Genomic DNA, 13,070 nt, shown 5'->3' with positions numbered 1-13,070 from the left:
CATCCTTCCTGTAGTGAGGCAACCAGAATTGCACACAGTACTCCACGTGGGGTCTGACAAGGGTCTTATAAAGTTGAATTCTTTAAATGCACTTTTCAAAGACATCTTGACTATAGTGGATATTAGGTATGGAGGGTATATGGGGAAATTCAGGGATCATTTGGGTGTGAGGGGGCAAGGGTTAACATGGGGAATATGAGGGCCATGGGGAGAGGGCATGGGTTGGTATGAGCAATATGAGGAAATAGAGATAGGGAATGGGGGTGTATGGGGGATAAGGGCTGAGGTTAGGGGCATAAAACAATGTTGGAAGCTGCACTGCTATCCCCAAGAACTGAGGCCGAACCAACCAACCCACCTTGCCATCTATATTCCTGTGGCTCCCACATCATGAACCTATCCCACCTACATCTCTCAGAGACAAATATTTAGAAGCAATGGGACTTGGGACGAGTTCAGGTTTTGGATGTCGCTAAAAGCTCCAACTCGTGTTTCCTCAATCCAATATAAAAATCCAGGCCATGAATCTGTCAAAATTCTTTTAATGATACGTGGAGCTTATTGAAACAGTACAATCTACAGGGGAATGTCTCCTATTTAAAACTCCCTGCAAATTCTTCATAGATAGAACTGTCATCATTGACTGCTGTTTTATTGGCCACTATTAATAACTTTTAAGGTAATATCACAAGTTGTGATGTTACTACTCTCCATAGATGGGAGATAATAAACCTTTAATATCACAAATGCAACATGATTCAATTCATACTGAAAGGCACTCTTGGAAGGTTGCTAATGTTCAAACAGAGACATTCTTACCTTCTCCAGCTAATGCTATAATGGATCTTGTTCTGCTTTGCCTGCCCTCTGCATTTCTGCTGGAACATGAACGTGAGCAAGCTGACCACTCAGACCATTCACTGAGAACACAGTCAGTGGGACAGAGCACCTCGCACATCCCATGACTAGGAAGATTGGACTGTCCACACAACTCATCTAATGTTATCTCCCCTGCAAAACACAAAGGAGGAAAATCAGTATTTTCACATCATCCTGCTCAGCTTTCTTATTTTGGTTAATGTGGTGCAGAAATATAGGAACAGGAAATTGCCATTCTGCCCCTCAAGTTTAGCCATTTAGCCATTCTCTTCCCATCATGGCTGTTCTGTACTGACCCACCTTCATTTCACATCCCTTAATGCTTTTACCCAACAAAAATCTATCATTAAAACCACTACTGATCCAGCACTGACAGCCTTTTTGGATGAAATTTGTACATTTCCTCTCCCTTGAATGTGAAACAGTGCTTCAAATTCCACTTCCATTTGTTGTAGCTATAATTTTAGCACTATGCGATCCTATCCTGGATTTACCCATTGCAGGACATAATTGATCTCTATCAACCTTATTCGACCCTTAATTATTTTAAATACCTTGATTAGATTATCATTCAATGTTCTAAACGTAAGGGTTTATTTTTGCAACTTGTCCTTATAGCTCAGTCTGGTATCATTCTATTGAAATCATGCCAGTATATCTTTCCTGAGGTTTGGTACCAATATTGAATGTAATTGTCCAGTTAGAAGTTGCCCAACAAAAGTACCAGTTCCTACTTAAAATAATATGCAGATATACAAGGATAGTAATCAACCTATCAAATGTTTAATAATATTGACCAGCAGAAAAAATATGACTGCTTTACCACCAAGGCCAGAATTTCACACTCCGCACCTAGCAGGTTTCTGGGGCAGTGGGAAGTATCAAATTTCATAGGCGGGATTCCCTCTGGGAATCTAGCTGTCCCAACCCTGATGTGATTTTATGGTGGGGTGGACAGGGAACAGGACAGGAAGCCAGCTCATAACCCTATTAAGACCTTTATAATTGCCGCCTAAGGTCCTTCCTCCCCTCAGTCTCCATTTTCAGGTTGCTAAGCCCCTGACAGAGGGTGGGAAACTGAAAAAGCTTTCACCCTCAATCTTGAGAAAAGGGGCAACTTAATCTGATGGCCCGTTCAGATCGGGGGTGCCCTCCTGTCAGGGATTTGGGAGCTCCGGCTTTCTCTCCCTATCTACAGTCATGGAGATCACCCTTCCCAACCAGGGCATTCACCCTACCTTGTCAGGTCTATAGTTTAATTTCCAACACCAGCCAGCTTCAAAAAGAATTCACACCCAGTTTTAGAAAGGACAAAAATGCTGCCAGTCTAATACCTCATCTCACAAATAACAAGACGACTGGTGAGTTAATCTGTTTTTGAGAGAGCAAATGTTGGTGAGGACACTTTGAAGTATTTTGATTTGATTTGATTTATTATTGTCACATGGATTAACATGAGAAGTATTATTTCTTGTGTGCTATACAGACAAAGCATACCTTTCATTGAGAGGGAAACGAGAGTGTGCAGAATGTAGTGTCACAGTCATAGCTAGGCTGTAGAGAAAGATCAACTTAATGCAAGGTAAGTCCATTCAAAAATCTGACAGCAGCAGGGAAGAAGCTGTTCTTGACTTGGTTGGTACATGACCTCAGACTTTTGTATCTTTTTCCCAACAGAAGAAGGTGGAAGAGAGAATGTCTGGGTTGCATAGGGTCCTTAATTATGCTGGCTGCTTTGCCGAAGCAGCAGGAAGAGTAGACAGACTCAATGGATGGGAGGCTGGTTTGTGTGATGGACTGGGCTACATTCACAACCTTTTGTAGTTCTTTGCGGTCTTGGGCCATACCAACCTGTGACACAACCAGAAAGAATGCTTTCTGAGGTGCATCTGTAGAAGTTGGTGAGAGTCGTAGCTGTCATGCCAAATTTCCTTAGTCTTCTGATAAAGCAGAGGCATTGGTGGACTTCCTTAACTATAGTATTGGCATGGGGAGACCAGGACAGTTTGGTTGGTGATCTGGACACCTAAAAACTGAGGCAGCAGGAAGTGTAGACAGAGTCAATGGATGGGAGGCTGGTTCACGTGATGGATCGGGCTACATTCACGACCTTTTGTAGATCCTTGCTGTCTTGGGCAAAACAGGAGCCATACCAAGCTGTGATACAACCCGAAAGAATGCTTTCTATGGTGCATCTGTAAAAGCTGGTGAGAGTGTAGCTGACATGCCAAATTTCCTTAGTCTTCTGAGAAAGTAAAGGTGTTGGTGGGCTTTCTTAACCATAGCGTCGGCATGTGGGAGACGAAGACATGTACTCCATGCTCCTGTCTATATCAATGGGGATGAAGTAGAAAGGGTCAAGAGCTTCAAGTTTTTGGGTGTCCAGATCACTAACAATCTGTCCTGGGGAATTTAGGCCACACAGTCATAGGTATATAAGGAGCATAGTAGGGAGCTGAGAACACAGCCTTGTGGGACACTGCTGTTGAGGATGATCATGGAAGAGATGTTGTTGCCTATCCTTACTGATTATGGTCTGTGAGTTAGGAAGTTCAGGATCCAGTTGCAGAGGGAGATGCTGAGGCCCAGCCCATGGAGTTTGGAGGTGAGAATAATGATGTTGAAGGCTGAGCTGTAGTTAATAAATAGGAGTCTGACATTGGTGTCCTTGTTATCTAGGTGTTCCAGGGTTGAATGCAGGGCATCTGCTGTGGATCTGTTGCAGTGATAGGTAAACTGTAGTGGATCTAGGTATTCCAGGAGACTGGAATTAATTTATGCCATGGCTAGCCATTCAAAGAACTTCATAATGATGGATGTCAGAGCCACCAGCCAATAGTCATTAAGACACGCTACTTGGTTTTTCGTGGGTACCGGGATGATGGGCATCTTTTTGAAGTAGATAGGGACCTCAGATTGTTGTAAAGATAGGTTGAAGATGTCTGCAAATACTCCCACACAGAATCTGAGTTCTTGTCCGAGTACCCCATCCGGGCCAGTCACTTTCCATGAGCTTACCTTCAAGAAAGCTGCTCTGACATCTGCAATGATGACCCCAGATACAGGTTCCTCCAGGGCTTCTAGGGTGGAGGGCATGCTCTCGCTGGCCTGTTGCTCAAAACCTGTCGTAGAATGCATTGACCTCATCAGGGAGGGGTGTATTGGAGTTGGCGATTTTACATGCCTTCAACCTGTAGCCTGTTATGTCTTGCAGACCTTGCCATAGTCAGCAGGGGTCTGTAATGTCTACTATTTTGAGAAGCATCTTGATATATTTAACATTCACATGAACCGTTTAGATGTGCCCTCAGTTCAACATCTCATTTGAAAAACAGCACTTTTGTCAATACAACAATCCCACTGTGCTGTCCTCGAATATGAACCTTGTTGAGGCACTGGCGTTCTGATGTGGAGTTTGAACTCACAAGCTTTTGATCTAATGGCAAGAGTCGTATCAACTGAGCCAAGCTAGTGCACCAGTGTGAGCTCAATATTTTACAGAAACATCGGAAAGAAGGTACATTGTGTTCTAATCACTTATGTCAATAGAAAGCAAACATATTGTAAATTTTGCTATTGACAATTTGTTATATCAGTTACTGTAGGCAATCTTATTCCTGAGGTCCTTGCTGCTTTTTGTCCCATTGATTTCATAAAATTGGTATATGAACAAATGGATCACCTGCTGGCAGGATTCCAGCCTGGACACCAAGGAAAATCACTGGCGAGCTTCGTGATGGTGCATTTAATCAATCAAGGGAGTTTGGTGGGTGGAAACACTGCCAAATTCACCACCCTCCCCACCTCCACCCCCCAACCCCAGCCTGAGTAAAACTTTCAACACTGGTATTAACCCAACTGCAGGGCGGGGGAGCTCCCCATGTAGTGAACATGACAAGCTAACCCTGTCACGATTACTTGTGGGCTTTCAAATCTGGGAAGGTCTGGTGTTTAAAGGCACTCAGTCCCTGGACGGACACAGCATTGGGAAGGCGGCCTGCTAAAAGTTACCAATGCCTTTGCTGCCAATCCTCTCCTCCCAATCCTCTTCCATCACTCACTTGTGCCTGGGCACTCCCCCTCCAAATCCAAGGGCCTAAATTCTACTGCTGCGCCCATCAAGGGAATCAGAACAGACAAGGAGCAGACAATGGGAAGGTCCATTGACCTCAGGTGGGATTTTCCAGTCTCGGGTCCAGCAAGGCCAAAAAAACCCGCCCAAGGCCTCAGGTGGGTGCAATACCAGCAGCATCCACCATCTCCCAGTGGTGCTGTTGAGTGCAAATGGGCTGCTATCCTCTGATTGGTCAACAGCTCTTGTCCTGTAGGACCTCCATGCCCACAGACTTTGATGATGGGGAGATGCCAGCGTTGGACTGGGGTAAACACAACACAACACCAGGTTAAAGTCCAACCGGTTTATTTGGTTGTAAATGCCACTAGCTTTGTTATGACCCGAAGTCAGCACGCAGACCCAGGTCCGTGCTGAGAGGCTGAAGTTGGATTTCATGAGCAACAATAGCCCCCCCATTTCCCCATTCGGAGGCCCCTCCCTCCCAACAAGCTGAAACGCAACATGGCCGCCAGAAAATAACCCCCACTTCAGCAGCACGGAGCCATTTGAAAGCAGAGACTTACTTCCTCGCTCACCCTCACTTCTTCAGTGCCTGAAACAGCTGCAACGAATGAGGTGGATAAGGCAGGTGAGCTGGGATGATTGGGAGCGGAGCTCTCTAATTACATTGTGACAAATGCAAAAATACACAAATTGACATTTCGCCCATTTTTGGGCAGGGCCCCAATCATGTCGATTTTTTGCGGTAAAATGGGAATGGGCATGAAAACGGGCATCATTCCCACTAGTTACATCACTCCCAATTTTATGACTTGTTCCCTCGCAAAACAGGTGCAATGCGATCGTAAAATTCCATCCAGTGGGTTGAAGGACCGCTTTCTGTGTTGTATGACTCTATAGAGTCTTTAACTCTGTGGTTTTACCAGTTATGACCTTATCTGCTGGTATGCACTTAAATTTGTATTCGCTGTCCCTTTCTGTAACACTCTGTTTTTAACCAAATCACTACCCTGCACCAATACCCTTATTATCCTTTAATTCACTACATTTCCCTTCACATGGTCCCTTCCTCCTCAGTATTTAGTTTAAAGTTCTCTCAACCACCAGTTATACGACTTGTCAAACTCTGTTCCCAGCACAGTTGAAATGTACCCTATGGTACAGCTCCCATTTTCCCCAGTAATGGTTCCAATGCCCATGAATCAAATCACATTCTTTCCACACCAGTCTTTGATCCATGCATTGCTCTCGCTAATCTTATTTACCCTATGCCAATTTGTTTGTGGTTCAGATAATATTCTAGAGATGATTACCTTTGAGGTTCTGCTTTTTAAGTTGACCTCCAGTTGCTCATAATCCCAAAACAGAACCTCTTACAATCCTATCATTGTCTTGGTGCTAATGTGGACCACAACAACTCGATTCCTGCCCCCCACCTCCCAATGCAAGTTCCCCTTCAGCCCCAAGCAGATGTCGCGAACCCTGGCATTGGCAGCTAACACAGCTATCTGAACTTGAGCTGCAGAGAATTGTGTCAATTCCCCTATCTATACAGTTCTCTACTATCACTACATTCCAATTGACTCCCCCCACTTAAATGGTTTCCTGTATCAGGGTACCATGGTCAGTTCACCTGTCCACCTTGCAGCCTCTGCTTTCACTATTTTCATAGAAACCCTACAGTGCAGAAGGAGGCCATTCGGCCCATCAAGTCTGCACCAAAACAATCCCACCCAGGCCCTACCCCGCTTAGGTACCCTGCATATCATTCTAACCTATCACATCCCAGAACACTAAGGGTTAATTTAGCATGTCCAATCAACCGAATGTGCGCATGTTTGGACTGTGGGAGGGAGCCAGGGTACCCAGAGCAAACACACGCAAACACAGGGAGAATGTGCAAACTCCACACAGGCAGGGACCAAATTGGGAATCGAACCCAGGTCCCTGGAGCTGTGAAGCAGCAGTGCAACCCGCTGTACCACCATGCCACCAATGCTGCAAAAACCTCAGATCTATCGGACAATTGCAAGGACCATGCTCCTCCACTTGTACTTTCTCAATGTCTTTGTCTGTCTTTCTTACAGTCACATCCCCCTATCCCTGATCACTGACCAAAAGACCAAATCAGAAAACCCTAACCAAAGCTGTGTGGCCATCTGTGTGGAGCTTGAACACTCTCCCCGTGTCTGCGTGAGTTTCATCTGGCTGCTCTGGTTTCCTCCCACAGTCCAAAGTTGTGTGGTTTAGGTGTATTACCCATGCTAAATTGCTCCCAAGTGTCCAAGATATGTAGGTTAAGTGATTAGCCATGGTAAATGTGGGGTTGCAGGGATGGAAGGGAGGAAGGGGGGCGGTGGCTGGGCTGGGTAAGATGATCTCTCAGGGAGTCAATGGAGACTCGATGGGCCAAGTGGCCTTTTTTTGCACTGCAAAGAGTCTATGGTTCTATGTTTACCCTGGATCACACTGACGTCCAACAATTCCTGCATTTTATAGTTGCAACACATCACCAGTCCTGTCACCTTTTTCTTAAAATTCATATTTTCTTAATGAACTTGTAATTCATTACAATTGTAATTCATTTGCTGAAAATATTTAAGTCACGGGTAGATAGGTTTCTGATAGACAGGGGAATTAAGGGTTATGGGGAGAAAGCAGGAAAGTGGAGCTGATCCACTTCAGATCAACCAATGATCTTATTGAATGGCGGAGCAGGCTCGAAGGGCTAGATGGCCTACTCCTGCTCCTATTTCTTATGTTCTTATGTAATTCATAAACCCACCACTCCCAATGACCTTTACGAATGCTAGTGAATTTTACTACTACTAATGAAACATTACAATTACTCAGAAATTACAGAGTTTCAAAAGATAAATGAGTGAAATACTTATCTCTTGATTTACCTTGTTTCCCTCCTTCCTTCACTTCCCAAATACCCATGTTCACACTCTGTGACTACTGCATTCAGTCATATATTGGTGATATAGTGCTTACAATCAGATAGCATTTAATTTGTTTTTGATTATATTTATCTTGATGCTACATTGTTGAATATAAATCCAACCATTTTGTATGTTTTTGCCAATAGTATCCAAGATCCTTTCCCTGAGGCACTCTGTCTGTGATCTCCACTGGGGTCTATAGCTTTCTGACCACTGAACTTTGGAATGCAAGAGTGATGAGTGGCCCACTTACCCATTGTAGGACCAGACTGTGTGCTACAAAGTAGTGGTTTACAGTTGCTCAAGAATTCCTGCCAGTATGAAAACTCCTATCTAAAGTGCTGTAATTTACTCTCTGGGAGGAAAGTGTCTATTAGCTCCATTAACTGAGTTGAAAGTTGGCAATGACAGATCCCATCAAGTTCCATTGTTCCTGGCAACAGACAGTCTCCAGGTAATTTCCTTCTGCATCAACAACTTGTGGCGGGAATAAAGGGTGAATGATAGAGTGAATAAGATATAGCCAAACTTGCTGGAAACAATTGATCTTTTTTAGAGTCCTTCATTTAATATTTTTCACACAAAATATTTCTGTGGGGGCGAAGTGTTGAAAATGATGTGTATATTAATTAAGATGTTTGGAATTAAGGCTGGTTTAGAACATGCAAAGTCACTTGTGGCTTTATTTCATTCCCAAACAATGGTTCCTGATAGCAGTACCTCTTTATAATTTAACAGCCATCTATTTAACTTCCACAGCAGCATGAATCTACTCTTAGCATTTGCTCAGACGTGTGTTTTTTTTCCAAGAAGCGTACTTCTAACCCTTAGAGGAGGAGGTGAGTTTTTCCAAGTAGAATTATTTTAATGCTTGCATTAATCTTTTCCAACAAATGCCTATGGGAAAATCCAGAGTGTTATATTAAGCAAGTCAGTCACTGGGGAGTGAGAGAAAAGCCTGATGTGATTCTTACTGATTTCCCTTCACGCCAAGTGGACCCTGCCTCTCTCTCCCTATCAGCATAGCTAAAATCAGAAACTTGCCACGTTAGGAACCATGGACAGACCACATCTTACCAGCTGTGACACTGTACCACACAGACCAAGTCAAAAGACTGCCCAATGTGTGGATGAAACAGGAACAAAAGGAGAGACAGAGCAGATAATTTTCCACACAGGGGACATAAAACAAAATCTAATTCAAAGCTCAAATAAATATGCATATTTTGCAGCACACAAGCAACATTGAAGAACTTAAAATACCAAATGGCAAGAGGTGAGAGTGGAATGTTTTTAGAACTAAAGGAAAGATTATTCATCGAGAGATCAGACAAACTGCTGTAGCTTGAAGCAGGTCAAAAAAATTACTGATGTTAAAAATGCTTTACGATAAAAAAATGAAGTGAGAATGTACATTTTCCAATTAGGCTGGGAATGGCAAGCCCATCTGAATACATAATCAATGGGTCAGTGATGATTGCTGCGCAGAATGAAAGGTTTGAACTTGTGCTCCTGATGAGCAAAGGCACCAAGTGTGTCAGATGCGGCTAGATGTTGTCCCAGATAGAACATGTGAAAACTTTTTCCCATTGGGATTATAGTGCCCTAAAAGGCAAAACCCTGGAAGGCAAAACCCCAGAAGGCAAAACCCCGGAAGGTTACACTTACAATGGACTTCATGTTCATTGGAAAGGAGGTTGTTTGTTGCTGTTTTGTTGAGAATTTATTAAGAATGAGCTATTCAAGTGGTCTTTCTAGTAGGGTTAACTTTCCTGTATCCTCTGCAATCACAGCAAATCCTTGATATGATGGCTTCTAATCTACATTTGCAGCAGCAGCATCACACTCGGCCAAGATTGCAAAATAGCACACGAATATGTTGTATAGGACATCCAGACACTATAGTTAGGGACGCCCACCAATGCCTCCAGTTTCTCAGAAGACTAAGGAAATTTGGCATGTCAGCTAACTTTTACAGATGCACCATAGAAAGCATTCTTTCTGGTTGTATCACAGCTTGATATGTCTCCTGCTCTGACCAAGACCACAAGAAACTACAAAGAGTTGTGAATGAAGCCCAGTCCATCACACAAACCATCCATTTACTCAGTCTAGACTTCACGCTGACTCGGAAAAGCAGCCAGCATAATTAAGTACCCCACACACCCTGGACATTCTCTGTTCCACCTTCTTCTGTCGGGAAAAAGGTGCAAAAGTCCGAGGTCACGTTTCAACCGACTCAAGAACAGCTTCTTCTCTGCTGCCATCAGACTTTTGAATGGACCTATCTCACACTAAGTTGATTTATGACTGTAACACTACATTCTGCACTCCTTTCCTTCCCTGTGAATGGTATGCTTTGTCTGTATTACTTACAAGAAACAATACTTTTCAATGTTTACTAATACATATGACAATAATTAGTCAAATCAAATCAGAGAAATAAGCAAATCTAAGTATAGAACTTCTGTCTATGCTTGTAAGTCTAAATTCTGTCAACCATGTAGTTTAAAATGTTTTAGAAATTTAGAAATTTCACCATGCAGGAGGAGGCCATTCGACCCATCACTGACCACAATCCCACCCAAGCCCTTTCCCCATAACCTCACATATTTACCCTGCTAATCCCTGACACATGAAGGTCAATTTAACATGGTCAATCAACCTAACCTGCATATCTTTGGACTGAGGGGGGAAACCGGAGCACCCAGAGGAAACCCACTTAGACATGGGGAGAATGTGCAAACTCCACACAGACAGTGACCCAAGCCAGGAATTGAACCCTGGTCCCTGGTACTGTAAGGCAGCAGGGCTAACCCCTGTGCCACTGTGTCAAATGTTCTTTGAACAGGATCTGGGCCAGAATTCTACAATGTTGTATGCCCTGCTGCTGCTTTCAGTGAGAACAGAAAATCTGGCACAGCCAAATCTCCATTCACTGAAGTGGGACTGGATAATCTTAACCATGGGCAAGATCAGAGATTTCCAGCTCTGGTTTCTAAGTAAAGGTCATCCTTGCAATCAGCTTTTCTTAGAGTCTACTTGTAAGTAGGTTTAGAAGGCTCTGTTTAAGAATGCTTGGTGAATCTTGGCTTAGCTTTGAGGGGAAGGGGGAATCAGGGTCTTGAATTCGATGATCAGCCATGACCAAAATGAATGGCAAAGCAAGTTCAAAGGGCCAAAAGGCCTATTCCTGCTTCTAGTATCTATGTTTGTTTCCTCCAGTGCATCTCGTAGATGGTATACACTGCTGCCACTGTGTGTCAGTGGTAGGGGGAATTGTTTGTGGATGAGATGCCAATCAAGCAGGCTGCTTTGTCCTGGATAGTGTCAAGCTTCTTAAACGTTGTTGGAGCTGTACTCATATAGGCAAGTGAAGAATATTGCATTACACTCCTGACTTGTGAATTGTAGATTGTGGACAAGATCTGGGGAGTCAGGAGGTGATTCACTGCCACAGTATTCCTCGTCTCTGACCTGCTGTGGTAGCCACAGTATTTATGTGGCCAGTCCAGTTCTGTTTCTGGTCAGTGGTAACCCCCAGGATGTTAACAATGGGGGATTCAGTGATGGTAATGCCATTGAATGTCAATGGGCAATGATTAGATCCTTTTTTATTGGAGACGGTCATTGTCTGGCACTTGTGTGGTGCGATGCAAATGATTCTGCTATCGTCTTTTATGCCTCTTCTAAACCCATGTTTTGCTTCTTTAATTGTGCCATTAGCTTTCTTTTTTGCTTGCACCCTTATTCCTTTTGCCAATTAATTCTCGTCTTCCACCTGATCACAGACCTTCCCTGTTGCTCATTCCCCCTTCCTCATTTCCGTTCTTGTTTAGAACTTGTTACATCTCTAATTTTTCCAGACCTGATGAAATTTAATTGACCTGAAATAGTGGGGGGAATTTTACGCAGAGGTAGTAGCCCAGTCCCAACACAAAAGTTGGGAGCAAGGCCGCCTCTGCTTGCCAGGTCACTCTAAGGTTAATTGATAGCTGTCATGCCATTAATTGGTTCATAGAATTCCTGTAGTGCAGTAGGAGGCCTTTCAGCCCATCGAGTCTGCACCAACCACAATTCCACTCTGGCCCTACTCCTGTAATCCCTCATATTTACCCTGCTTATCCCCCGACACTAGGTTTAATTTATCATCCCCATCAATCTAACCTGCACATCTTTGGACTGTGGGAGGAAACCGGAGCACCCGGAGGAAACCCACATAGACACGGGGAGAATGCACAAACTCCACACTGACAGTGACCTGAGGTCGGAATTGAACCAGCGTTGCTGGCACTGTGAGGCAGCAGTGCTAACCACTGTGCTGCCATGCCACCCCATATAAGATTATTCTTATATAAGTCTTACTCAGATAAGACTTCTGCCCTCATCTGGGAGGATATCTGGCCTCCAAAAGCTATTGGTTAATCAGATAGCCGGCAGCTCTCCTGTACCAGCAAAACAATTGGGAGCTTTGGCCACTTCTGGGTCTGTAGACACTTCTCAATGATAAGCAGCCATGTTGCTGGACATCCAGATAAGCCCAGAGTTTCACTGGCGCCAGGCTGGCAGTCCCTGGCAAAGGGGTAGAGGCATAAATTCCATCCGGTGAGGACATCTCTTTCTCACAAATGCTGGCTGATCTGCTAAGCATTTCCAGCACTTTCTATTTCAGCTGATTCAGAAACTGGGGAGAAGAATCATTCATCATTTCAGTATCTGATGCCTTTATTCATTCCAGACAACAGACTTCAATTGGATTTCAGCCAGGTCTTGATTAAAACACAGAACACTTTTAATGATAATCAAGGCTCACGCTGAAGTGTCTTAAGTGTTTGAGTAAGATTGTTCTGTTTGCTGTTCTGCTGCAGGGTTTAAAATCCCTTACAAGATTCTAATTAAATAATGCAAATTGATTACAAATTTTGAGGACTGTTGCTTTTAAAAGGACAATGGGGTGCATGTCAACACCAAATAAATGAGATGGTATTTAACCCTCAGTCATTAATCATTTTTATTCTTATAAAACAAACAGAAATAGATTTTTTTGTTATCCAGGAGCTCCTCATAAAACAGATTACTTCGTTTCATTTTTGGTCATTAAATTGATTGGTTAGGTTAACATAGAATGGTGAGATAAATTGGCTGAATGGCCTCCTTCATCTCCATTTATC

General features: G+C 43.5%; 1 protein-coding gene across 1 annotated transcript in view; it reads right to left on the bottom strand.

Annotated features, from left to right (window-relative positions):
• thsd7ba (thrombospondin, type I, domain containing 7Ba) overlaps positions 1–13,070 on the bottom strand; it is a 769,281-nt gene that overhangs the window by 363,565 nt on the left and 392,646 nt on the right. Inside the window, exon 8 of the mRNA XM_080198282.1 lies at positions 820–1,011. Coding sequence (XP_080054408.1) covers positions 820–1,011 — 192 coding nt within the window. The remainder of the gene's footprint in view (positions 1–819; positions 1,012–13,070) is intronic.

The sequence above is a fragment of the Carcharhinus amblyrhynchos genome, chromosome 11, assembly GCF_965287045.1.
Source record: "Carcharhinus amblyrhynchos chromosome 11, sCarAmb.v2.hapA, whole genome shotgun sequence".
Classification (NCBI taxonomy): Eukaryota; Metazoa; Chordata; class Chondrichthyes; order Carcharhiniformes; family Carcharhinidae; genus Carcharhinus; species Carcharhinus amblyrhynchos.
This window is presented reverse-complemented; position numbering and strand designations above follow the sequence as displayed.